Consider the following 26,834-nt stretch of genomic DNA (forward strand, 5'->3'; position numbering starts at 1 on the left):
ATATATTCCATTGTGAGGAGGTGAGTAATTTTCACTGTATGATATGTACATTATGATATATACATTATACATGCCTTTAGCAAGAATTGCTGTGTCTAATATTTTAAAGGGCCAGAGGTGGTCACAGAAGGATCCAAGAGCAACAGTTTGAAATTAAGAGATTAAAAGCAACAATCAAGACACGTATCCTCCTAAGTGAATTTGAATTAATGGATGACAGCAAGTCTCTATTTTGAACAGGAGAGTTAGCATGAAGAAGTACGTGCTTGGAAAATATTTCTATTAATCATGCAGTGAAGTACAGAGCTTATTTAGAGGATCGAAGATCATTATGATAATCCTGGCTTGTTAAAATAATAGACATTGAGAAGGAAAAAATGGACAAAATTTGGCAACAGATACTATTATGAGAAAAATATACCATGAGTATTGAGAAAAAGTATGGAGAGGAAAGGGTAGTGTTGCAGGCGTTTTTGTTCTAACAGCTGCTCTTTTACCCTGTCTTTAAAGCAAAGGAGGCAAAAGAGGTGGGGTGGGGGTGGGAGGTGTACTCAAAGCATAGTTTCAAAGCTGAGTGTTCCCTCTTTTTTCCCCCTAATGTGTTACTAATAAATAGATCTCTTTCTGGTTGCTGATGACAGAAAATTCACCTCTGTTTTCCCTGGAAGCACTATTCCTTGTTGTGAGCTAAAAGAAGAGTCTATGGACTTGAAGATGATAAACCTATACACCTAAAAGCTTTCATTGATTTTACCGCTTTGTTTCCAACACATTTCCACATATGTTATGTTATTTACTTTGCAAAATAAACCCACAAGGCAGGAATTATTAACCTAATTTTGTAGATAAGAAAACTAGGGTTCAAACTTGTTCAAGATCAAAGCCACAATGTCCATCATGCTGTTGCCACAATGTCCATCATGCTGTTGCTAAATAGATTAGGCTTTCATTGCTGGTTCAGTGTTGTTTTATTTTTAAGTTTTCAATTCATATACAAGATAAATCATTCTATAAACTGTTGAGTGGTTATATGAATCTCAACACATTTACCCTTAAAAATAATAAATGGCATTAGATTGCCAGACCTGCTCAGATCAAGTCTACTTAACTCAAAATATAGCTGAACTATATTACAGCTCTAATAACAACGTGGACAGTAGCCAAAAAGTATTACATTACTGAACCTCACTACTGGAACATAGGAGTGAAGAGTTCAACCCATTTTTTTATTTGATTCCATTTCTAATAAAAGATATGGATTTTTTTTCAATTCCTATCCAGGCCTTTTCTGAAGGGGCTTGATTAACTAAATTGTCCTTAAACATGGATCTGCCTGTATTTAGCAATAAAAATTACTACAAATTGAAGATATGCTATAGTAATAATTATGGTGAAAAATATTTATTTAAATGCTTCATACAAAGTTAATTTTCTTTTAACAGAAAATAAATTAAAAAGCTGTTTCAGAAAAGATATATGCACCCCTATGTTCAATGCAGCATTATTTACAACAGTCAAAATATGGAAGCAACCTAGATGTCCATCAATAAATGAATGGATAAAGAAGATGTGATATATATATATATGTGTATATATATATACATATATATATATATGTATGTATATATATATACACATACACACACATATATATACACACACATACACATATATATATACACACACATACACACACATAATAGAATACTACTCAGCTATAAAAAAGAATAAAATCTTGCCATCTGCAACCGCGTGGATAGACCTAGAAGGTATTATGCTAAGTGAACTGAGTCAAACGGAAAGACAAATACTGTATGTTTTCATTTATATGTGGAATCTAAAAAAACAAATGAACAAACAAAACAGACAGATTTATAGGTACAGAGAACAAATTGGTGTTTGCCAGAAGGGAGGAGAGGGTTGGGGGTTGGGAGAACTAGGTGAAGGGGATTAAGTGGTACAAACCTTCAGTTATAAAATAAAAAAGTCATCGGGATATAATACAGCATCAGGAATATAGTCAATAATACTGTAATAATTTTGTATGCTGACAGTTGGCTACTAGACTTATTGTTGTAATTATTTCATAATGTACTTGATTGTCAAATCACTATGTTGTACACCTGAAACTAACAGAATGTTGTACATCAACTATACTTCAATAAAAAATAAAAAATAAGCAGTTTCAGGGATTGATCCTAAATATTAAATGGTGATTATGGATATTAAAAAATAGGGGGAGGTTATAGCTCACTGGTAATGTGTCTGCTTAGCATGCACAAGGTCCTAGATTCAATCCCCAGTACCTCAACTAAAAAAAAAAAGTCTAATTACCTCCCCCCCAAAAGAAAAAATAAAATGATTCTCCAGAATATTAAAATGTATTATTTTGAAGGCAAGCAAAATTCTCTAGAAGAGAAAGATCAATAAAACAATTCGTTAAAATTATCACCAGATAATCCTTTGCTTTCAAATGTATCTGTTCAAAATCCACTATATGAGCTGCAAGGCTTTGTCTTGCTTGATCAAGAAATGAATGTGATTTTATGATCTTTATTCAACCATGAACAGCTACTCATCAATAAAAAGCCATTAATGTCCAAGTCAGAACAGCAGGTCTAAGATTGTGCTAAGGAAAAAGCCAACCCTTAAGCAAAAAGCCAGGGAACTGAGTTTGGCAAAATCTGGAAATGCTGAGTTGTGTTTGCAAGGTCTGCCCCACTTCCCAGGCAGGCATGGGAAGTCAGTGGACAAAACTCATACCTAGCTGGAGAACTCAGAACAAGGATGCCTATCTAGGCTTTGAACAGGGAGAGTTTAAGTGATGAGTTGGAAGCTGACAAAATGAATAAATCAAGCTGGGGATTGGGGATCATAGATCAGGTTCTGTCCCTATGCTCCTCCCACTTGACATTTGGTGGTCCCCATCCCGATCCCACCCAAGTCTTGGGCAGAGGTCAGAACTTCAAACTGCACATATCCAAGACGTGGTCCCCAAGCAAAATCCCAAATTACTGGCACCTGTGATCCCCAATTACAGGATTACTACTCATCAACTAGGGTAAAGATGACTTTTAAATAGTCTTTTATAGGTATTTTTAAAGTAAATTTTTAGTTTGCAGTATTTAGCAAGCGTTCTGTTTGTTATTGTAGTAGAAAACAAGTATTCAGTAATTGTTTCTAGAAAAATATATATCTTTTCATTTGCAAATGGAAATTTTAATAAAGAAAATAGGAATAATAATAAAGAAGGGAATATAGGGATATAGTAAACAAGTTGAAGCAAAAAATACAAGTCACTAAGGAAAAGCGTTTTGAAAACATGTTCATGTCAAAATGTAGGCTATTTTGGATTATTGATTTTTTGGAATTCAAAAAATTTCTATAAAGTTTGAATTATTGTAATTTAGGCATTTGAAGAGATTAAGGGTTAGAGCAGGTGTTCAAAAGGACTGCAGAGGGTCAAGTTGACTTCGGGAGGTGTAGTTACTGGGAATGATATGTAGTAACGGAGTAGTTAAGAGCAGCTCTTATCTGTGAATGTTTGCTTTGTAACTAAGCTTGGAATCATTAGCCACGAAGTAGGCACTATTATAGACATTTTACTGATTAAACTGGGGTTTGAGATGGAGTAGCTTATCCAAGGATACACAGCCTCTTTTCAGAGCAACAGTCATAAACATTCTCTTTCTTTCTTCTCCTTCTTGGGAATAAAAAAATTATTAGTAGAAACGTGCTACAGACTGGGGTGGCGTGGCGAGGGTGGAGGTACTAGGAAGTTAAGTGGGCGGGTAAGTGCTGGTCAGGATGTCAGAACAAACTTTTCAACTTCCAGTTAAAGGAAATTAAGTCAAAAATTACTTCGAAAGTCCTGAATTAAATTCAGCGTTCCGCACCCCTAATGGTCGAGATCTGGCCTACCCAGATCCATCATTCTGAGGCAGAGGGGGCTTCCTCATTTTTTGCAATCTAAACACTGACTTACTTTGGTCCCATCTGGTAGGGCGATTCTGTGGGTTTAACGAAAAGAGGTATGGTTGGAGCGGAGGAACGCTGTACCGAATGCGCGGCATCACAGGATGCAATCAGACACTCCACAACAACAGTCTGTACCGCCAGCAACGGTCACACATACAGAAAACTGCTCCTGACCAGTCGAGGCCGCTGCCACGCCGGCCGCCGCCGTTCGCCCCGCCCTCCAGCGCTCATTGGCTTTCAACCCCGACGCCAGACCCGTAACCTCTCGTCTATTGGTCCAGACAGGACCGGGGCGGGGTGCGGAAGTGAGGGCCTGGAAACTACCGAGAGCCGTCCTGGAGAGCGAAGGAGGAGGGGCAGGGGGTGGGGCTAGGGGAGGGTTTCCCGAGGAAGGGGCGGCCATGGCAGCTGCGCGGCGGCAACGGCGGCTGAGGAGGAGCGCGCGCCCGGCTTTGAATGAGCGGGGCTGGGACTGAACGGGCGGAGCGCGAGCTCGAGGAAGCGACCGGCAGCGCGCGTGCGCGCGCCTTGTGTGCGCGCGCGGCCCGCGGCAGCTCGGAGTCTCCGCCGGGCGGGCGGGGAGGGGGAGGGGCAGGTGAGTGTGTGCGGCTTGCGCGTGCCCGTGAGGGGCTTCCCTCCCCCACCCCACCCCCACCCCGATCACTACCCTGGTCTTGGGGGGGTATCTTCTCCCCTTCCGTGATTAGCCCTTCTCTCCATCCCGCACTTCCCGCCCTCCTGCCTTCCTTTTCGCCCCTCCACCCAGTTTCCCCCGACCGAGGCCGACTGCCACTCTAGGGTAGTGTTTCCGGGTCAGTGTGACCTTTGGGGTGATGGAACCGCGACCCGGAGCGGGCCCCGGGCGTGTAGCTCTTACCATGCCGCGCTTAAGCGTGGGAGACCGGCCTGCGGAGCGCCTGCCGGGAAACCCTCGAGTCCCCAGATCCGCTCCCCACAGGGAAATTTGCCCGTTCTCCCTGCCCCTCTTCTACTGGCCTTGCTCCTTCTCAGGCAGATTTTTCCACAATCCGAATCCCAGCCCACCCGGCACCCACTTGGAACAATTTAGAGCGTTTCACAAAACGCTGTGCTCATGGCGTCCGATTGTGTAACCTGAAAACGCCCCTGTCGTTTTTCTCATCTGTACAGTGGGTATGATTTTTTTTTTCCATCAGCCAGTTTCAGGTGGGTAATCTGAAGTTAAAGCATTTTAGTTATGAAGCTCTTCTTTTTGAGTCTTTCAGGGGACTTTTCTTTGCCTTTGTAAGAGCTTCAGTGGTGTCACGTATTTGAGGGCCTTTGAGTTGCCAGCCATGGTCCAGTGTTCACTTTTCGCCCCACTTTTTCTCTTACACTCTACTTCTAATTCCCTATCTCTTGCCGCTGCCGAACTTCGGTTTTTCAGATTTACGTAATTTCAGGTAGACTTTGTTTTTGGAGCCTTCCAATATTCCTTAATCTACTTAAGAGAGTTACAAACTTAAGTTTAGGGCTGTTCTGTACAGTACTAGATCACATGGTGTTTCAAATTTTGGTATTAAAAAATACAAAAATACAGTTTTAGAAATAGAGCCGTTGATGACTCGTTTAGTGTGTACCAGCATAGATGGTAGCTTGATTTATTTAACGAATATAGTAACTCTGCTGAAAAGATCTCACCAGCAGTTTGCAAGGAATTACAGGGAGGAAAGACATTTAATCTTTCAGTTTCTAATGCAGCATTCTTTTTTTAAATTGTAGGTGAATCTTTTTCACTTGACACAGCGAAGCTTTCATTCCTAGTGGTTTTCTGGAGATGTTAGTCTAAAACCCCTGAGAGTAAGTTGCTTCGTGGTTCTGAACTTTATTCTGCTATATCAAGTTTTGTTATTTTTCTTGTAATTTTAAGGGAATTTTAATTTTACAATTACATTATATTAGCATTTCTCAGTTCTGGAAAGCAATCAAAAAGTAAGGTAGCTGAAGATACATACCCCTCAAATTGGTGATCTAGAGAGCATTTCAAAAATCAACTGAGGCAATGACTATAAAATTAAAGATTTCTTAAATGGGGTATGGTACGGGAAGAGCCTGGGCTTTGAGGTCAGTCTCTAAATTCTGGGTGAATGAATCTGAACTTCACTAACAGATGAAATCAGGGTCATCTGTTAAATAAGAGTAATGAAACTCACCTCTTGTTTTTGTCCTTAGGATTACAGTGAGGTTATAGAGCATACATCCTCTAGAACAATATTAAATGCTCATAGAATGATAATTTCCCTTCATTCAACAAATATTTGTGTACCTAGCATGTGCTTGGCATTGGCTAAGACCTAGGAATACTGAACTGAGCAAGACTGATGGGAACACTCTCTCCCTAGTCCTTCCCGTAGTCACTAGCTTGTGACCGTTAAGCAGCGGGCACAAAGTTTCTCTGTACTGGGTCAGTAGTGTTTCCCTTCACTCAGGGTAGTATCTGTTGCATAAGCATAATAGGTGCTAAATATATATATATATATATATATTTCATTGCATTAAATTGGAACATTAAAGTAAGTATGGGTCTCAAAGAATATTCCTGCCTGTAAGTCACTGTAATTGATAAAATTAAAAGTGTTGCATCTTGATAGTTAACTTGATTGCATTTTCCCCGTTTTGGTTCAGCTAGTTGTAAAATTTCTCTTGGATCCATCACTGAATTACTGAGAATGTTTATTGTTTATGAGGTATTCTTGGCTTTTGAATTAAATAGAGCTAGATTGAATTTAGATCATTGGCTGTACTATCATTAGCTGTGCGATCATGGAAAATGAGAGTAATAATATATACTGCGTAAGGTGGTTTTATGGGTTAAAATAAGATAATATGTAGATAGTACTTGGTACATAGTAGCTGGTCAATGAATATTAGTTTCCCTCTTCCTTATCACAAAAGCAAATTTTCCACAGAATAAGGATATTCTTAATTGTGAAGGAGAGAATTCTAGTCTAGTGTTAATAATAGTCCCACTTTCTAATTTACTGTTGGAACAAAAGTCTAAATTTTATTCCCAGTTATCATTGAAGTCATTCAGGTTGATAAATACTTATTGAACAATGACACATAGCATTATTTGTGGCAAGGTGATGACCACTGTTAACTAAGGCTCTCTATGAAATTTATTCTCATCTCTTAATTTATATATTTCCTGAGACCCACTCTGCTTCATAGTCTTTAAATGCTTTTGCCCTTTAAAACGTCCTGATAGAGTATCTCCTCAGCTCTGTCCCCTTTTCCCTCTAGTGTCACATGCTCTGCAGTCTCTCTTCTAGTTATCTTTTTTTTTAATTTTTCTGAAATTTTAAGCTAAATCTTCATTTAGGGAAGTTTGCTCTGTTTGGTTGAGTTTTATTCTTGACAGTCAGCTTTAAAATGAAGCTTTTATTCATCATCGTAATTGTTCAGATCATTCTACTCATAATGAAACAGTCATACCTTTCAGGTCTTATTTTGCAAATGGTAACTGGACATACTAGGTAAGATCCTCATGGGAAGGATTATGCAGGATGGATAAGGTATAGAGAAATAACTAAGTACAAAGCAGAAAATAAAAGTGCAGTCAGAAGAATACTGGAATTAAGACTTTGCAGTAGTTCAGCAAGAAGTAATAAAGGCTTATGCTAGGGAGATGGCAGTGGAAATAGGGAAGAATATGGATGGGCAGTATTAGGAAATGGAGTAAAGTCTTTTTGGCAGTTTGCAGGTTAGGAGAAAGGAGGAGTCAGAGTTGTTGCATTTTTTGAATCCTAGTAAACCACTGATTGGGGATGTTTTTGACAGAAGCATTTAAGTTGCTTGAAGAGTGAAATTCTTAATATTTTCTTGGTTCAATTTCTTTGAGTCGCAGTTCTTTCCCTCCTCTCAGTAGGCCAGCTCCAGATACAGACGTTCAGAAACCGTTCAGCTCATGTGGCGGTACAGCCTGCACGTGACAAAATGCACCATCACTGCTAAGGGAGCCTTTGGAACTCTGTCACTGTAAAGAGTCTACTTCCTCTTTCTACTCTCTAATCTTAGACGTAGACAATGTATAGCCCTTCTTTAGAAGGGATTGCCTTGCTTTAGTAGTGGCTATACAGAGCAGTCAGGTACTGCAAGAGTTAACTGTGTTTTCCTTGCTTCCTGGTTTTGTTTTGTTTTGAATTTTTATATTAAGGTGTAACACACAGGCAGTATACATAGGAAAGTATGCTGGTATTGCTACCACTCAGATTGAGATGTAGATCTTAGTTCCTTGATGCTTCCATACCATCCCCCCACCAGAGGTGATCACTGTTTTTTAGTGTTTAATTTTTAACCTACTCAATATAATGTCTTACTAGTTGATAACACTATTACGTGCTGTTTTCAAGACTCTAGGAGGTTATTGCGCATGTCTGATAAAAACAAAACAGTGCTCTCTGCTTTAATCCACATGAAATACATTTTAAAACAGTACATTATTAGTAGTACAGTGATGGTATATTTATCCAGGGAGATTTGAATCTTTGTTATATTTATAAATTTTATTGTTTATCTTATACCCATATGATAGAATTTTTAAAAAGTCAACATTTCAGTTTTGAATAGATGGAACATACAGCTGTCCTTTTAATTTGGTTCCATGATAATTGTTACTTAAGTTATGTTTTATTTCCTTTTAAGTAAATATGTATAGAACTAAAGTCCAAATACACTTTTTTTTTTATTTTGGAAGAAATATCAAATAATGTTTTCCCCTTTTGTTTTATGGAATCACTCTACTCTAAATATTGGTATTAGTCAACTGTAACGATTGCTTGGAAAGTTGTTACTTAATGGACTGGGAGCAGGATGAGTTTTAGTTGTGTCTTTGTTGTTAGCTTCTTGCTTCACCTTGAGCAGAAAAGTTAACTTCAGTGTATCTTAGTTTGCTGGTTGAGAAAACTAACAAGTTGGATAATATATTGATACATTCAAACTACTCCAACATAGGAATCATATGATTCTAAATGCTTACTCAGTAATATTCTTCTGAAGAGTAAAAGGCAAGGGAAAGCTAAAACATAAAATTCCATCGTCAGAAACACCATTCCTCTGTGTCTGTATATGCCTGTAATATCCTGTGACTTGATTTAACATGTGATCTACTCTACCTCTCTACAGTGGAAAAATGACCATCTCTCATGAATTAACAAATTTTAGATTCCTTTTCCCTCTTGTATATTTATTTTGAAACTCTAAATGAGGAAACTGTGGTTATTTAATATTTTTAATTCTAACTTGTGCCAAAGTTCATAATATTTAAATTAGTGCTTGTTAGGATAATATATATAGTACATATATGGCACAGGTGATTAAATGTGTAAAGAAATATTTGGAAACAGTGACCATGTTTATTAAAAGGCTAGCAAAACCGTACCTGGTTTGTTTGTTTTTTTTTGAGAACTTTTTATCCTGTGGTTGCCATGACTTTAACTAGTTCCCAATTCCTTAGCATTTCTTTTATATAGAATCATATATTTTGATTTAATCAGATAGGCAGTATGTGTGTGTGATCTTTCAGGACTCAAGCATTAGAATCAGACTCCTTGGGTTCAAATTCCACTTCTGTAACTTACCATCTCTGTGTCTTCAGGCAGATTACTTAACCCCTCTGTGCCTTGGTTTCCCTGTCTGAAATAGGGATAAAGGAGTATTTGCCTTAAGTCCTCCATAGAGTTGTGTGCATTAAATGAGTTATTACATGTAAAGCATTAAGAGGAAAGCCTGTAATAGAGTAAGAGCTGTTATGGTACATTGAAATGCTGCTATGAAATAGAGTTCCAGTCCTAGAGAAATTCTATAATATGTGTCCTGTCACTAACTGACCTAGTTTCCTAATGGAAGTTGACTCTCCAGAAAGAGTTAATAAATAATCAATACAAGATAATGATATTAATGACTTCTTTTAAGATTCTAACCAGAATCTGAAACTTTCATAAACGATATATTGTTTAAAAAAATATCTTATTAGATTAAAATTATCTTATTAGAGTAGATTGTTTTTACTAGATTTTTTAGCTACAGTTGACACACAATAAACTGCATGTATTTAAAATGTACAGTTTTATCAGTTTTGGTGAAACTGAAAACCACCTATAAAATCATCACCGCAATCAAAGTAGTAAGTATATCCAATACCTGCAGAAGTGTTTACTCATGCTCCTTTGTAATCCATCCTTCCCTATCCCAAGGCATCAGTGATATACTTTTTGTTACTATAGATTTGTTTGTCTTTCTTAGAGTTTTTTTTTAATAAATGGCATCATATATTATATATATATTTATATAGTTTCTTTCTTTCAGCATAATTATTTTGAGATATATCTATGCTATTGCTTGCAATAGTAGTTCATTCTTTCTTATTTCTGAATAGTATTCTGTTATGTGTATATACCATAATTTGTTTATCTGTTCACCTGTTGATGTGTATTTCAGTTGTTTCCAGTTTGGAGCTATTAAAAATAAAGCTGCTATTCAGATACAACCCATTTTTGTATGGGTGTATACTTTCATTTATCTTGGATAAATTCCTAGGAGTAGAATGGCTGGGTCATATGATACATGTTTGTTTAACTTTGTAAGAAACTACCAACTGTTTTCCAAAATGGCTGTGCCATTTTATATTCCCACCACCAGTGTATGAGTTATGGTTGCTCCACATCCTTGATAGTACTTGGTATTTTTAATTTGAACCATTCTAATATGTATGTAATGGTTTTTAAGTATTGTTTTAATTTGCATTTCTCTGATGATTAATGATGTTGACCATTGTTTCATGTACTTATTTACTATTGTATATCTTTTTTGGTGAAGGGTCTATTCAGACCTTTTGCCCAGTTTTTAAAATTGAGTTGTTATTTCTTACTGAGTTTTGAGAGGTTCTACTATATTCTAGATACAAGTCCTTTATCTGATTTACGCTTTGCAAAGATTTTCTCCCAATCTGTGGTTTGTTTTTTTATTCCCTTAACAGTGTTTCTGAGTTACAGAAGTTTTTAATTTTTATGAAGCCCAGTTTATCTTTTTAATTGATTGTGCTTTTGGTGTCATATCTAAAAAATCTGTGCCTAACTCAGGTCACAAAGATTTTGTTCAATTTTTTTTCTAGAAGTTTTGTGGTTTTAGGTCTTACATTTAGGTCTGTGATCCATTTTTGAGGACTTTTTGTAAATGGTGTGAAATACGGATTGAAGTTTTTTGGGTTTTGGTGGCTTTTGGGGGGCATATGGATATCTAGTTTTTCCAGCACTGTTTGTCAGAAAGACTATCCTTTCTGCATTGAACTGCCTTCATATCATCATCAAATTTGTTGCTCATGTTTTGTGAGTCTGTTTCTCTACCTTCTGTTCTGTTCTGTTGATCTGTTTATCAGTTCTGACTGCAGTACTGCACCGTTTTGATTACTGTAGCTTTATAACAAGTCTCACAATTAGGTAGTATTAGCTCTTCTACTTCATTCTTTTTCAACATTGTTTTGTCCATTATAGGTCCTTTGCATTTCTATATGAATTTTAGAGTTAACTTGTTAAACTTTAGAGAAGGAAGCCTGCTGAGATTTTGATTGGGATTTCATTGAATCTCTAGTTCAATTTAGGGAGATTTGATTTAACAGTATCAAGTTTTGAGCCCTGAAAGATCTTTTTAAGTTAATTAGGGTCTTTTAATTTCTCTCAGCAGTATTTTATAGTTTTCAGTAAGTATACAAGTCTTTTTATTAGATTTGTCCCTAAGCAGTTCATATTTTTGTACTCTTACAAATGTTTTTTAAATTTCAATTTGTGATTGTTTGTTGTTAACATATAAAAATGCAGTTGATTATAGATGCCATTGAATGTTCCTACATAGACAGATACAGTTTTACTTCTTCCTTGCAATGTGAATGCCTTTTGTTTCCTTTTCTTGCTTAATTGCATTTGCTAGAACCTCTGCTTCAGTGTTGAGTAGAAGTCATGAAAGCAGATGTTGTGTTGTTCATAATCTTAGGTGGAAAGTGTCCAGTTTTTCACCATTAAATCTCACGTTACTATAAGTTTTTCATAGATGTCTTTGGTCAGGCTGAGAAAGTTCCCTTCTATTGCTATGTGTTTATATTCATAAGATATTGGTCTCTATTTTTCTTTTCTGGTAATGTCTTTGGTCTGAATTAGTATCAGTGTAATCTGACCACAAAGAATAAGTTGGTAAATAATCCCTTCTTTTCAGTTTTCTGGCAGTTTGTATGGAATTGGTATTACTTCTTAAGCATTTGGTAGAATTCACTGGTGAAGCCATCTGGGCTTGGGGAATTTTTAACTACAAATTCAATTTCTTTAGTAAGTATAGAGATTTTCAGGCTAAATGTGTCTTCTTGCTGTCCTTTCATAACTTGTTTCTTTCAAGAAATTTGTCCATTTCATCTCATTTGTCAAATATAGGCATAAAGTAATATTTTCTCAATATCCTCTTAATATCTGCAGATTCTCTAGAAATGTCACCTCTCTTTTGTGACACTGGCATAATTCAGTTATTAGGGGCATATATGTTTTGGATTGTTTTGTGCTTTTGATTAACAGACCCCTTTATCATTTTTAAATGAACATTTTTATGCCTGCTAATAATTATTTTCCCTAAAATCTATTCTCTAACATTGAAATAGTCAATTAAGCTTTCTTTTGATTAGTGTTAGTATGGTATATTTTTCCCCCATCCTTTGCTTTTAACCTATGTGTTTTTATATTTAAAGTACATTTCTTATAGGCAGCATATAATGATGTATTTTCTTTTTTATCCAGTCTAACAATCTCTGGCTTTAAATTTGCATTTAGTGAGAGTATTGATCCAGTTAGTTTTAGTTCTTTTATCTTGCTATTTGTTGTCCCATCTCATATTTGTTCCCCTTTACCCTGTTTTCTTTCACCTTTTTTACTGAGTATTTGTATCTCCTTTGTTGGCTTATTAGCTATAACTGGACTTTAGCCCTTAGAGAATATGACTTAGTTGATTTACTGGGGTGGGCCCAATTATCTTTATGCCTTAAAATCTATGTGGACCACTGAACCAGATGACCTCGAGTTACTTCTAACTTATTAGCTATGTGTCCTTAAGTTACTTGACCTCTCTTAATTTAATTTCCTCATCTGTAAAATGAGTAGAATAAAATGTATATATCTAAAAGTTAAAAGTTTAAAAATATTTTGACTAGTACTAATTATGTTCATATGATTCAAACCTCAAAAGGTACAGAAGACTCAGTATGTACTGTTTTATACCTTTTTTGATTTTTCATTTTTTAATAGAAAACAAATTGTAAATAAATAAATTATAAATAGGTAATTTAAGTAAAATTACTTTAAAAAACCATTCTGAGAATATTTTGAATACATTTTTTCCCTCAACTATTGAAAACTTCAAAACCTTAGTTTTTTACACTTGATCTTAGCCATAAAGCTGAGAAGCGATTAAAAAAACCTTGGTTTCTTTAATTGTCAGTATGATTTACATTTTAGTTTTTAAATGTACTGTTTTATATTTGTGGTTTCTAAAGAAAAGTAAAAAAGTGTCTAATTTTCACAGTTCATAACAGAACTTTTCAGGTTCACTTCAAAACAGGAGTATAACTAATGAAATCACCATAATGCATTTATTTTTGTGCTTTTTCCACAGGTTTTGATTCTTACCATGGCTATTACACAGTTTCGGTTATTTAAAGTTTGTACTTGCCTAGCAACAGTATTCTCATTCCTAAAGAGATTAATATGCAGGTAAACAAATTTTATGTTCACATTACCCTGTTTATCTTCTTGCTAATTTTGGATCCCTTCATAACTACAAAAAGGCATGACATACTATTTTTAAGCTAAATTTCTTGATTGCAGTATTCATTCATTAATCTCTAGTATTTTTAATATTTTTTCAGATTTTTATATATTTTATATATACTTTTATATATTTTTTCAGATCTAAGAAGTAGAGGTTCATTTCTTTTCATTCTTTAAAATTATTATGTCTTCCATTAAAATAACATTCTTAGTACTATATAATTTCAGAGATAAGCAAACCAACTTTGTTATTATAATCATCAGAAAGTTTTTATGTACATAATTGTTTCATTATCAGGATGTTTTAAAGTGGTTAGATGGAATTAGGCACAGGTATTTACATACTACATTATGAGTGTAATTTTTATATTTAAAAAAAAACTTTAACAGAGAAACCCCACAAAAAAAGATTTTTTTTCTTGTCTCTTAAATGACATTCCAGAATGTGCAGGTGGTCCATGGCAGGTAAGTCCTTCTGCTTCAGTTAAGTCATCCACAGACCTGAATTCTTTCTATTTTGTCATACTGCTGTACCCTAGAGCTACAGTTCCTTAGGCACTTCAGGGCTTCGCATTACACGCATGGGGTTGCCATAGGATATTTTAAATTTTGCAGTAAAATGCGGTGAATATAATAGTTAATGTCTGTTAAACACTGCACAGACTATTGGCTCTAAGTAATTCACATGTGCAACATTAGATCCTTCTGTATTACTTTTGATGATGTTCTTGAATGGTTGCGATAAGTTTTTGTTTACTTGTATTTTTGATGACCTATCTTTGTAAAGCTAGGATTTTATGTTATAATTAAAAGGAAGTACTGAACCAAAAGTAATATGGAACAGAAAATGAGGGTGATGGTATCCAGTCTGATTCCAAGGGTTAAGAAGCTGTGTGGTATCCAGCAGGTTCACACATTCCATTAGTAAGTAATTGTGGTTGTTAAAGAATGAAATCAAAATATTATTTTTCTTAAAATTCATATATATCTTTTTCTAGTGACTACTAAGCAGATAGGACGTATGTAAGTATTACATTGCTTGGGTCTGACTACTTAATCAGTGGAACTGTTAGTATCCCTAGGCCAAATTGCTGACTCACTAAGAGTAAGATAGGGTAAAAGAGGAAATGGAGGGCAATCAGCTCTCTTTTTTTAATGGATATGATTTAGAAGTTGCACATAACTTTGTTCACAGCCTACTGTCCAGAGCTTAGCCACTTAGCTGCACGGGAAACTAGGAAATGTACTATCTGCCTAAATGGCCATTTTGTAACTACTAAAACTCTGAGGATTAAGTGGCATTGACTTTATTGTTAGAAGTAGCATGGCAGGGAATTAACTAGGTTAAAGCAGGATAAAATTGAGTATTAATTGCCAGGAGGTATGTTAATAGCGGTGTTAAATTGTAGGTGTTTTTCTCTTTGGGTCTGTGACTTTCCAAAACTTTTGCTGAATACAGGTTACTTTTAGTGTAAGATATTGTATTTGATTTAAAAATATTAAGGACATTTCTATTGTCACTAAATTTCTCTTGTCATTGTAAATATATTTAAGATTGATTGTATGTTCAATTTTAAAGAAAACTAACCGTTTGTGGGAATAAGCATTTCGTAAGTGTCAGAAGGAACCTAGATCATGTGTTCTAAAATACCAGGTTTACATCATAAATTTAGTAGTAACCTATATTGCTTTTCTATTCATCCTTTAAACAAATAATGTATGATTTCTGAACTTAGCTAACTTTACCAGTTAGCTCTAAGCAGATGTTTTTTAGATTATTTGAAGTGAAGCAAGTGACTAATCATTTATAATAGCTACCGCTTTTTAATACCTTATTCTATAGCAGGCACTGTCTAGTGTCTAGCTACTTTAAATATATCACTTAATTAAATCCTCACAACAATCTTGCAAAGGTAGGTTTGAATACCTGCCTTTTACAGATGAGGACACTGAGGCTAGGAGGAAGGTGATTCCAAATAGACTCATAATGAATAGAAGTAACATTAGAAACCATGGTTGACACAGGTTCCACAGCCCGTGCTCTTCACAATTGAGGGACAAGACCCATCTTGTTTAATATAGTACTTTTCCTCCTAATCCTTAAAACTTTCTGGGAACAGTTTATAGTTCAACCCAGTGATTTTCAAACTTTAATAGTTTAATAGGTAATCTTAAGAAACCAACTATGTAAAACAAGCAAAAGCCAGGTCACCCTCATTAAACAGCACAGCTGTCCCAGAGCTTCACCTACAAAACTCATAATGCTCTAAGGAGCATGGTTTCAAACCAGTTTTGTATTTTTGTTTTTGGCTTTCTATTCCTCCTGAGTTTGTCTATAATTGAGTCCTAAGCCAAAAAGCAGTTGTGTTGTCCTGTCCAATATTTTAAAAACATTTAAGAGATATCTGATGTATGTCTGGCTTTTCATATCTTAATGAACAACTGTTAATTATTAAAATAATTCAAAATTTGAAAAAGATCTTCTCTTACAAACCTTTAAGTTACTGTCTGTAGTACTTTTACTGGTGCTTGTTTTGGTAGTTCTTGAAATAAATTATTTCATTTTTGTTTTAGATCTGGCAGAGGACGGAAATTAAGTGGAGACCAGATAACTTTGCCAACTACAGTTGATTATTCATCAGTTCCTAAACAGGTAGTTTTTTTTAAAGGTTGAATAAGTGTTCCAGAACCATATTTTTCAGACTATATTGCAGACCATTAGTATGTCATGAAATTAATTTGGTAGTCAGGGTCAGGATTTTTATTGTTATTGTTATAATTTTTTTATTCTAAAATTTTTATTTTGTTCTTTATTTTCTGTGTCTTTGCTGAGAGTTTCTATTTTTTTCCCGTTGGTTTCAAGAGTGTTTGCTATTGCTTATTGGAGCATTTTTAGAACTATTTTAAAGTCTTAGTCAGATAATTCCAACATTTATGTCATCTTGGGGTTGGTGTCTGTTGGTTGACTTTTTCCATTCAAGTTGAGATTTCTTGTTCTTTGTTTGCTGAATAATTTTGAGTTATTTCACGGACATTTTGAATATTATGTTTGAGACTCTATCTTATTTAAATCCTGTAAAGATTGTTGTTATTTGTTATTTTATCAAGCAATAAACCTGATTAAGCTTAGATTACAAGTTCCAGTCCTCCTCCTGTGGGCTGTAGTTTTAAACGTCAGTTTAATTTCCAAAACATTTTCTTTTGTTTTGTTTTATTGTTTGTTTCTTAATAGATAGAACAGAAAGTCTAACTCATAGTAAAAGTAATTTTTTAAACTTTTGACCTAGTTTTGGTATGTGATGTAAGATTGTACTTTCCTGTTCAAAAAAGTTTGAAAACCAATGTTTTATTTGTTTTGTTTTGTTTTGTGTTGGAGCGGGGTAGGTACATTAGGTTTTGAAAAACAGTGTTTTAGTAAACTCATTTTTCTAGTAAGTGAGAATGAAGTGTTAACTAGGCTACCCCTTTGTGGCTGACAATATTTATCATTTAAATTTAGGCAGATGTTGAAGAGTGGACCTCCTGGGATGAAGATGCACCCACAAGCGTAAAGATTGAAGGAGGGAATGGGAACGTGGCAGCACAACAAAATGCTTTAGAACAACTAGAACCCGACTATTTTAAGGACATGACACCAACTATAAGGAAAACCCAGAAAGTACGTTAAAGATTTGTGCTTTTGGAGATTAAACCATTGAATTGCTCTTCAGGTTCCTATAATTAAAATTAGACAGAATAAACTGTATTTGTTAGAAAGCCTGTTTCTAATTATCAGGGTTTTATTTTTGTGGTGTTATAGAGGTTTGTGTATTCAGGTGACCTAAACATAGATCTAGCAAGTTGTATCCATAAGTCTTAACATTATATCTAAGCATTTACAGAAATCCTACTGTATGTCCAATTCTAGACTCTAGTCTCTGCTATGGAGACTAAGCTGAGTAAGATACAGTTCTAAAACTTAAAAGAGTTCACAGCTTAGTGATATCTACAGAGTGGTAGCTAGTTTCCATTGTTTATAACCATAACAAAACCAGTGTAAGGCTTTGAGAACTTAGAGTAATTGTGTGGGTTTGTGTTAGTCATCCACTCTTTATTTTATCCCTTTTGAGTTGACTATGGCAGCCACTTAAATATGCAGGGAATTATTAGAAAAAGAACAATGGCTGAGTATTTTCCTTTTTAAAAATAATAGTACATGTACATTTAAAAAAAAGTTTTAATCAAAGAATATAAAACAGCTTATAATGAAAGACAGTAGACTTCTGCCCCATCACTCTTCATAGCCAGTTTGACTTCCCAGAAGCAGCCACTCATAAATTTTTCTGTTTGGGCTTCTAGTGTTTTTCATTGTATCTATATACAGTATTCTTATATTGCTATGTCTTGATTTACCAATAACAGGCATTGTCCACTGACTTCATACTATGCTAAATGGGGGTTTATTTCATACCACCCTTGCCCCTCTTCCCCTTCTTTCAAACATTATAATGTTATTATTCCAGTCTACTTCGTCAGTCATTTCTGCTATTTTGAAAAATTATACTTAAAGTTCCATTTCTTATTCAGTCAAGCATGGAAAATACTTCTTATCAATATATTTAATAAAATTGGGACATATTTTTTTCCCCAATTCCCTAATAGGGTTTTTCACCCTCTTTTACATCCCAGCCAGTTTTAGCTGTACATTTATTTTTATATTTTCAAAGCTGATAACATTTACATACTGTAATTGTTTTTGTTGAGTTATCCAAATGTCTCAGTGCTGAAAAGCATAAAGTTGCGTATTTTTCAAGGAGTTTTAAGCAAGTTTCTTAGTATTTTGGAAGTCTGTTGCTGCTCTTAATAGGAATCCAGTATATTACAATAGTACCTTGGTAAATTATTTAGAATGAAAATGCTTTTAAGCTACAGAGCTAACATTACTGGCCTGAAATAGTTATGTATTCACAGATATCAACATGCTTAGAGAACTGGTTATACTTTCTGGCAGGATAATGATACATGTTCTTATTTAATACGGGAACTGAAAAAGCCCAATTATGTTTTGGGGTCTAGGGAAAGAAGAAGGAGGAAGAGGAAAATGTATTGTTTTAGAAAAAAGTGAAATACAATTTTTCTTAGTATGCAACTGATTTGTGTGCCAATTGCCTGGGAATTTTGGTGCCCTTTATAGCCTTTAAAATTTTTTTTTTACATTGTCAATTTTAAGAGGAGCAAGGTAGAGCACATTTTAAAATATTTATAAAATGCTTTGGTCAGTTTGTCTATTTTTATATAGTGATGTATAAAATATTCCTGTAATTCTATTCTAATTAATCTTTCAGATCATTATTAAGAAGAGAGAACCATTAAATTTTGGCATCCCAGATGGTAGCACTGGTTTCTCTAGTAGATTAGCAGCTACACAAGATATGCCTTTTATTCATCAATCTGTAAGTATGTTAATGGTATCTAGGCAAGTTTTTTGTTTGTTTGTTTCTGTTTTCTTAGAGAAAAAATGAAAATGAATTGAACATAGTATCTGTATTTCTGTGACTTTGAAACACATTTAGCAGATCAAGAGAGGTTAATCTGGAATTTTACCAATCCTATCCTTTTATGACATTGTAATTACATCAGGTACTAAGATCAGAGTCCGTTGCACACATAAAAGATAGAGACAAAATGTAATTTAAAAATATGACTTTTAAAGAGATTATCACCAAAGGTTAACTTTAGTAGCAGGTTATTTTTATGTGAGTTATGAATTGTTTCCCTAGTAGAGTATATTTACATTTAAAATATAATTTAACTTAAAGTGCATTTGACCTAAATACAACACTTTTAAGGACAAAAGTAGTGAGGAAAGGGTATACTGGTTTTCAACCCTGGAACCTGTCAAAATCAGCTTTGAATTTTTTACAATACACTACTGTGTGCAGACCCCTCCCCAGATCCTGGCTTAAGTATGCTTTGATTGATTGATTATTGATTATATTAATTATCTATTATTGTATAACAACCCCACACTTAACGGCTTAAACAACAATAAACTTTTTTTTTTTAAATCAAAGTTTCTCCAGATCAGGAATCCAGGTGTGACTAAACTGAGTGGTTCTGGCTCAGGGTTTCTGTTCATTTCCAGACAAATTATTAGCTGGGCTGTGTTTATCTGAAGGCTTGGCTGAGATTGGAGGATTTATTTCAAAGTTGGCTCACTTACATGCCTGGCAGATTAATGCTGGTTGGTTGCATGAAGCCTCTGTTTCTTACCATGGACTCCTCCATAGGGCCGCTTGAGTTTCCTCACGATACGGTCACTGACTTTCCCAGAACAAATGATCCCTAAGAAAAAGAGCAGAGAACATGCAGGGGTGAAGCCACAATGCCTATTTACTACTTAGTCTTATAAGTAAAATACTGTCACCTCCACATTATCTTATTCATTGGAAGCTAGTCACTAAGTCCAGCTAACATGCAGGGAGAGAGGAGCTAAGCTCCACCTCTTGAAGAAGAGTGTCAGAGAATGTGCAGACAGTTTTAAACCACCGCTTCTATCTGTTCATCTTTCTATCTAATTTTTTTGTTTAAACTGCGCAGGAACTTCTGAGGCCCCTCTTCCCCGGTGCGGGGTCCATGTTTATGTACGTTAATTCATTGATCAAAAACTATTCCTACTAATGCCAAATGCCATGCTAGGTGCTGGTGATACAGTAGAAAGTAAGCAAAGGAGGCAGGTTCCTTGCCTCAGGAGTATGCATTCTAGTAGGGGAGGCACAAGGTTAAATAAGTTAACACACACATAAATACCACAAACTGTGATAACTCCTATACAGTTCCACGATGTTATGAGAGCATAATAGCTCCACGGATAGTTCTGTAAAAGAGCATCGCATCATGGTGTTTTGTTTTTCATTTTTCTGAATTTTAAACTTTATACAAGTTTGATCCATATTGGTAGAGTGGTTCAGACCTCCTCAGTACGTTAGTACATATTTGCCACCTAACTGTAATTATACGTTATTATAACACTAACATAGCTTATTAAAAAGTTGTAAATATGTAACCGCTTCCAGAGTCTGGTAGAGGTAAATAGGGTAGGTGGAGAATGTTCCCACATACTTTCCTTCCAAGCAGACGAAACAAAGGGGCATTGCCTAGGAGAGAATGGTAGCCTACTGTGCTTTGTTCTCTGCACCAAAAATACCTCACTACCCATTCCACAAATTAGGTTTTTCTTTTGAATTGCACATTCTTTCTGGAATTTATCATTTGTATTGTTGTGATAAATCTTTCAATACTAAGGATACTAACTTCTGTCATCTTTTACAATTTTCAGTTTGTTGTTGGCTTTATAATTTGGTTTTGATGTTTTTGGTGGGCAGATAGATTTAGTTTTTATGTAGCAAATCTATCCATTAGAACTTTTTCTTTTTTACTTAGAAGACCATCTCCACTAGAGGATCAGATAACACTCTTTTTTATGGTCTTAGGAGTTTCACTTTTTTTATATCTAAATGTTTTATACACCAAAAATCAAACACCTCAGTAGAAAAATGGATAAATTTACAAATAAGAAATAGACATCATCTGGTAACATGTAGAGAAGTTTAATCTTATTAGTTCTTAAAGACATTCACAGTAAAATAACAAGACACCATTTTAAATCCTAACATGTTAGGGAAGATAGAAAAGAAGGAAACCTACCTGTTCTGACAACAGTACAAGGAAACAAGACTTCCGCCTCCTGCTGCCAGGAGAAGTTGGTATAACTTTTCAAGAGAATCATTTGTAATTGTTTCAGTGACTTTAAAAATCCTTTTCTTTGATTTAGCTATTTTACTTTTGGAAAGTTACATTAAACAAATAATCAGATATATTTCTTAGAAAATTTTTAACAGGGTGGTGTTTCATTTGTGGTTAGAAGCAGAAAATTCAACACATTTTATTTCATTTTTAGGTGTTAGTACTCAAAAGAGAATATAGTAAATCTGTTCACAGGTTGGTGCCATTTATTTTATGCACATAATCATTTCCCCACCAACCAAACATTCCAGAATGAGCATTTTCATTGGTTTGTGGAAGAAAAAGTAAACTCTTGGAGGTCTGGCATGGGGAACAGTGGAAGGTAGTGGCCAGCCTGTTGGTATTAGGGAAGTGGGACAGGCAAAAGGAAGCACAGCAGAGAAGAAATATTCCAGTGAAGAGTAAATTTTGCCTGGTTTGTCATTTTTCCCTGGGACCCAGACAGACTGTGCCACTGAAAAATGGAAATTATTTGTGCTTAAGTGGAGATGACTGTGCTAGTTTGGAAAATTTCCGTTCTTCCAGTTCGTCACCCCAGCACAGAGTAGTCCAGTCAAGCATCCCTAATCCAGTCTGGATCAGCCTGTCTCTTCTCTCTCCCCCGCCCCCACTCCTTCTTCTCACTGAAAAGAGAGAAACGGAAGTGTTGTATTCTTGTCTGTCCCAAACTGCAGGAGGCACAAAAAGAAAAGAAAAGTTAATATAAGATTAATATCCTGGAATATCCTTCAACAAATAAAATAGGAAGAAGGCTGAACTTGCCCAGGACCGTTGAGTAACAAAGTTGTGTGTCTCCAGAAACCCCTCAGTTCAGGCAAAGCAGAGGCAGTCCTTTGGGCCTGTATGGGATGTGGCCAGGACGTGGAGAAGACACAGGGCAGTGGCAGTCTAAGTTATGCTTTAAAAGATACTCTTCTTGACTGCTGAGTGGAGAAAGGATGGCTCTTTACTATCGTAATTTTTTTTTTCAGCCTGAATTAGGTGACTTGGATACCTGGCAGGAAAATACCAACGCATGGGAAGAAGAAGAAGATGCTGCCTGGCAGGCCGAGGAAGTTCTGAGGTATTTGAGTCATATTTACACTGCAGCTGAGTAGAAGAACTGGTTTTGTTCATGTTGCGTTTAAGGTCAAGAAAGCTCATTCTGCCAAATGTTAATATTTTTCTTCATTCTCATTTGAACCTTAGATAATATGGGATACTTCTTTGTATTTCAGACTACCTATGCTATTTTATATGATCAAAACCTCACAAAAAAACAAGAATTTAAAGCATTATAGCTATAAAAGAATAATCGTGATGAATGAGATCTTATATATATACACACACACAGAGATATATACACCATATTGCACTGTATGTTTTATACTTCATTCCCTGTAAAATATATTTCTCTCTTAAAATGTCCTACTGTGAAATGTGAGCCACAAGAATACATTTTCTCTGGGTCAGAAATGATACCTTTGGTTTTGTTTCCCTGTGGTCTAGCATAGTGCTGGCACTGCTCATTTGAATATAGCCGTGAATAGTGTATTGTATTGCACTCAACATTTGTATGTGGATCTCAATTGATGTACTCAGAAGCCCTGAAGTAGAAAGATAACAAGTCATGTACTTACTGCCCATTCTACAAAAACTATTATTCTGGAGGTTTTCAAATCTGTGTTTTGTTGTTTGTTCTTATTTCTCTGTCTTTGTGAGCAAGGAACTTAATTCTTGCTACTGCTGCATTGGGTCAAAGAGTAAAAAGAAAATTTACCTTAAGAGAGTTTATGACTATCATCACTAATGAAAACTCAGATATTTAAATGTATCTAAATTACTTTTCCACTTTTAAAGATGTTATAGTAAAATACAGTGATTTTTTAAAATTTTTTTTGTAATAGGGATAGAAAATGAATTACCCTTTATCTGATTCTTAAAACAATCTGTATTTTTGTGTTTTCCTTTCTTGTCTTTACCAATAAGTTGCAATTACCTTGAACAACCAACAGAGGGTGCAGTTAAATAACTGGGAGTTAAGGCTGACCTTTTCTTATTTTGAGCATTTTTTTCTTTGACAGGAAGGTGTCATGTTTTAAAAGTCAGTAAAGTTATAAGAGTTTTAACTGTTTAGTTTCTATTTGATCATTATTCAATATAAAGGAGATGTTTTTAAAATTGTAAACAGTAACATGTATGAATCATCAAAGAAGATGTCACTTTTTTTTTTTTACTCTTTTTTTTGGATAATTCATAGCTAAAGAAGTCTGAGTATTTTAGAATATTTTGGGGAATCTAGTGATGATTAGTGTCATCAACCACAAGGGTGAAGGAAGGGGCTATTTATTTTGAATCCAGTAATGTTAGTAACAGCACTGTAGAGTTTATGAGTTCACAAGGAGCTGAACGTTCACTGTGAAAAATCCTTCTCTTTTCTACCCTATACTCTTGCAGCTGGAACAAAACGAGACCAAAAAACTCAAACTTAGGGCTTGATGATAGAACAGACTGGGAGAGGGAGCCTCTTAGTAATAGATGTGCATCATGCTGCAAGTTGCATAAGCAGAGCTGGAGACACGTGGAGGCTTCCATATGTTGTTACCGCCCCCAGAAGAACCCTGAGAATTTTTAAAGTGTATCCATAATCCAATTCACTAACTTGTCCTGTTTCCCACTGCCACTATAAGTGCTACCAGTGCTGTGGTCAGTATCACTGAGGAAAAAGATTCTGGTTCCTTAGTGATCCCAGACATGTATCTGGACAGGAAAAATATATTTTGTCTGCAGCAATGTCTAAGTTGCTTCTTGTGCCAGGAATATTAACTGTTGATATTTATATTTCAGCTAGTAACCAGGTCAAAACTTGATTATCTTATTTCTAACCTAGCCAGCCCTTTATAATTCTTTTTCTCTCTCCTTTTTTGACACTGATATTTTGGCATTTTTATTGCAAATTATCAGTTTTACTTGAAAGTGAGCAGAGCTAGTGAAAAGTAGATTTTTTTGAACTATTCTTTTGAAACTTTAGTTCATTGATGGTGATGGTCAAAATGTTGCCTAAAATAAATCTCTCTACCTTCTTGAATTTTGGTCATCTATACTTCTGCTTACACCCAGTTTTTTCTTTTCCATTTTGGTTTATTACAGGGTATTGAATAGTTCCCTGTGCTATACAGTAGCCTTATTACTTATCTATTTTATATAGATGTATAGTTTGTATCTGCTAATCCCAAGTCCTAATTTATCCTCCCCACCCCCTTTTCCCTTTCATAACCATAAGTTTCCTTTCTATGTCTGTGAGTCTCTTTCTGTTTTATAAATAAGGTCATTTGTGTCATATTTTAGATTCCACATATAAGTGATATCATATGGTATTTTTCTTTCTCTTTCTTACTTACTTCATTTAGTATAATAATCTCTAGGTCCATCCATGTTGCTGTAAATGGCATTATTTCATTCTTTTTATGACTGAGTAGTATTCCATTGTGTGTGTGTGTGTGTGTGTGTGTGTGTGTGTGTGTGTGTGTATCATGTCTTGTTTATCCATTCATTTGTCAATGGACATTTAGGTTGCTTCTATGTCTTGGCTGTTGTGTATAGTTCTGTGAATATTTGTGGTACATATATCTTTTCGAAGTACTGTTTTCCTCAGATATATGCCTGGATTGCCGGATCATATGGTAACTCTGTATTTAGTTTTTTAAGGAGTCTCCATACTGTTTTTCATAGTGGCTGCACCAATTTATATTCCCACCAACAGTGCTTACTCCTGTTTTTAAGTATGATTGAGAATTGTATGTATATTTCACTCACTATACCCAGCTTTGAGCTGTCCCAAATGTGGGTAATCCATACTGGATTTTTCTGTATATAACCCAGTGTGTTGCCTATCCTTTGCCCACCTGTGACCTACTACAGCTTTCTTCCTCACCCTTGCATGCTTGTTCTTATTTTCTCATACCCTGAACCTTCAGACCTATGACTAACTTCTATTCCTTTCCTTTTTCCTATTTCATCATCTCATTTCTACTCCTACTCATACAAAGCAATCAATAAAGATAGAGAGTTTTAGTGATTGTAGATCAGTGGAGTTAGAGAGGGACTGGAGGGCGGTATTTCCTAATGTGTAATTAGCAAGTGCCCACCATTTTGCCTCTTTATTAGTAGAGCTGGTCAGATGTTAATCCTTACATTGATTTCTAGCTTCTAGTTGGAAAGCATGTCTTAAGTTCCCATTTTCTTTGTGCTTTGTGTTCTGCACATCTGTATTCTTGACATCCTTTAGCTGCCTGTTTTTAACTCTTACAATAATAGAAGATTTAATCATAAATATGAGGCTTTTCTGAATGGTGTCAGAAAGAAGGTGTAGTCCAATGGAAGTCATGTTTCAGTGAAAATAGTCTGAAGAAGGGGTCAGAGTATGTGAGTTCTTATCCTTGTGCTTAATCTTACAACTTTGGGCAATTCACTTAGCCTGAGTGCCCCATTTTACTTACTTTTAAAACGGAGATAATACCTTTTTTATTTTGTAAGTTGTATTCTAAGGATTAAAAGAAATACTGTTTTTGAAAACCTTTGAAATTTTCAAAGCAGTGAGACGAATGAAGACTTTTTAAACTTACATTTGATGATAGTAAAAAGGCAGTGCTGTTTCTTTCTGGAATTTATTTGCCATTTTACTTTTACCTGCGTGGTGTTTTCTAAATGTAAAAATAGGAATATGTTTCTCTTCAGGCAGCAGAAGATAGCAGACAGAGAAAAGAGAGCAGCAGAGCAGCAAAGGAAGAAGATGGAAAAGGAAGCACAGCGGCTAATGAAGAAGGAACAGAACAAAATTGGTGTGAAACTGTCATAACAAGTGTTCTTCACATGTCATAGTGCCAGTGCGAGAAATGCCGGCTCCACCAGCCAAGCAACGTTTGTGTGGGTCTAAGAGTATTTTCAGAGTACACATATGCTGCTTGACTTTAATGCATTCACCAGGCCACCCAGGGCACCAGGATGCTCTCAAAGTCCCTTGAACTCTTAGCGATTGAGACGCAAAAGAAGAAAAAAGACTTATGAGACAATATTTTCTTCATTGTGCTCCAACTGTAAGACAATTGTTTGCTGTAGAGAAATTATTACAAATGGAATATATCAGTACCTCTTCAGGCTAGTGTTGCTAGCTGAATAAATGGGTATAAATAATTTTATGGTGGGAAAGGACTCTGCTGTCTATAATGCTTTCCTTCAATGTGCATAATGATAAAATAAATACTTTTAAATATT

The 26,834-nt window shown here is 35.4% G+C and overlaps 1 protein-coding gene and 1 long non-coding RNA gene across 4 annotated transcripts; both read left to right on the forward strand.

The window, feature by feature from the left end:
- Positions 1 to 4,327: 4,327 nt before the first annotated feature.
- On the forward strand, positions 4,328 to 4,454 carry LOC140689271 (uncharacterized). Its single transcript, XR_012064158.1, has one exon. It is a non-coding gene; the product is annotated as an uncharacterized lncRNA (long non-coding RNA).
- An 8-nt stretch (positions 4,455 to 4,462) lies between these two features.
- EBAG9 (estrogen receptor binding site associated antigen 9) lies at positions 4,463 to 26,834 on the forward strand. 3 transcript variants are annotated; one of them, XM_072949612.1, is made up of 7 exons: positions 4,463 to 4,573; positions 13,642 to 13,739; positions 16,371 to 16,449; positions 17,296 to 17,454; positions 19,121 to 19,228; positions 22,553 to 22,644; positions 26,298 to 26,834. In XM_072949612.1, exons 2-7 carry the CDS (start codon positions 13,657 to 13,659, stop codon positions 26,416 to 26,418), a joined length of 642 nt encoding a protein of 213 aa, XP_072805713.1. In that variant the 5' UTR covers positions 4,463 to 4,573; positions 13,642 to 13,656; the 3' UTR covers positions 26,419 to 26,834. The 3 variants fall into 3 exon arrangements, with proteins under 3 accessions (XP_072805713.1, XP_015101018.1, XP_072805712.1); XM_015245532.3 differs by lacking the exon at positions 4,463 to 4,573 and adding an exon at positions 4,803 to 5,163; XM_072949611.1 differs by lacking the exon at positions 4,463 to 4,573 and adding an exon at positions 5,717 to 5,796.

Source organism: Vicugna pacos, chromosome 25 (genome assembly GCF_048564905.1).
Source record: "Vicugna pacos chromosome 25, VicPac4, whole genome shotgun sequence".
In the NCBI taxonomy this organism is placed as follows: Eukaryota; Metazoa; Chordata; class Mammalia; order Artiodactyla; family Camelidae; genus Vicugna; species Vicugna pacos.

What these genes read in the sequence shown, in the direction of transcription:
- EBAG9 (XM_072949612.1), top strand. Translation starts at nt 13,657, where the DNA reads ATGGCTATTACACAGTTTCGGTTATTTAAAGTTTGTACTTGCCTAGCA. An exon ending in ATTCATCAGTTCCTAAACAG is followed by an intron (nt 16,450 to 17,295) that starts GTAGTTTTTTTT and finishes ATTTAAATTTAG; the next exon opens with GCAGATGTTGAAGAGTGGAC. An exon ending in CAGGCCGAGGAAGTTCTGAG is followed by an intron (nt 22,645 to 26,297) that starts GTATTTGAGTCA and finishes GTTTCTCTTCAG; the next exon opens with GCAGCAGAAGATAGCAGACA.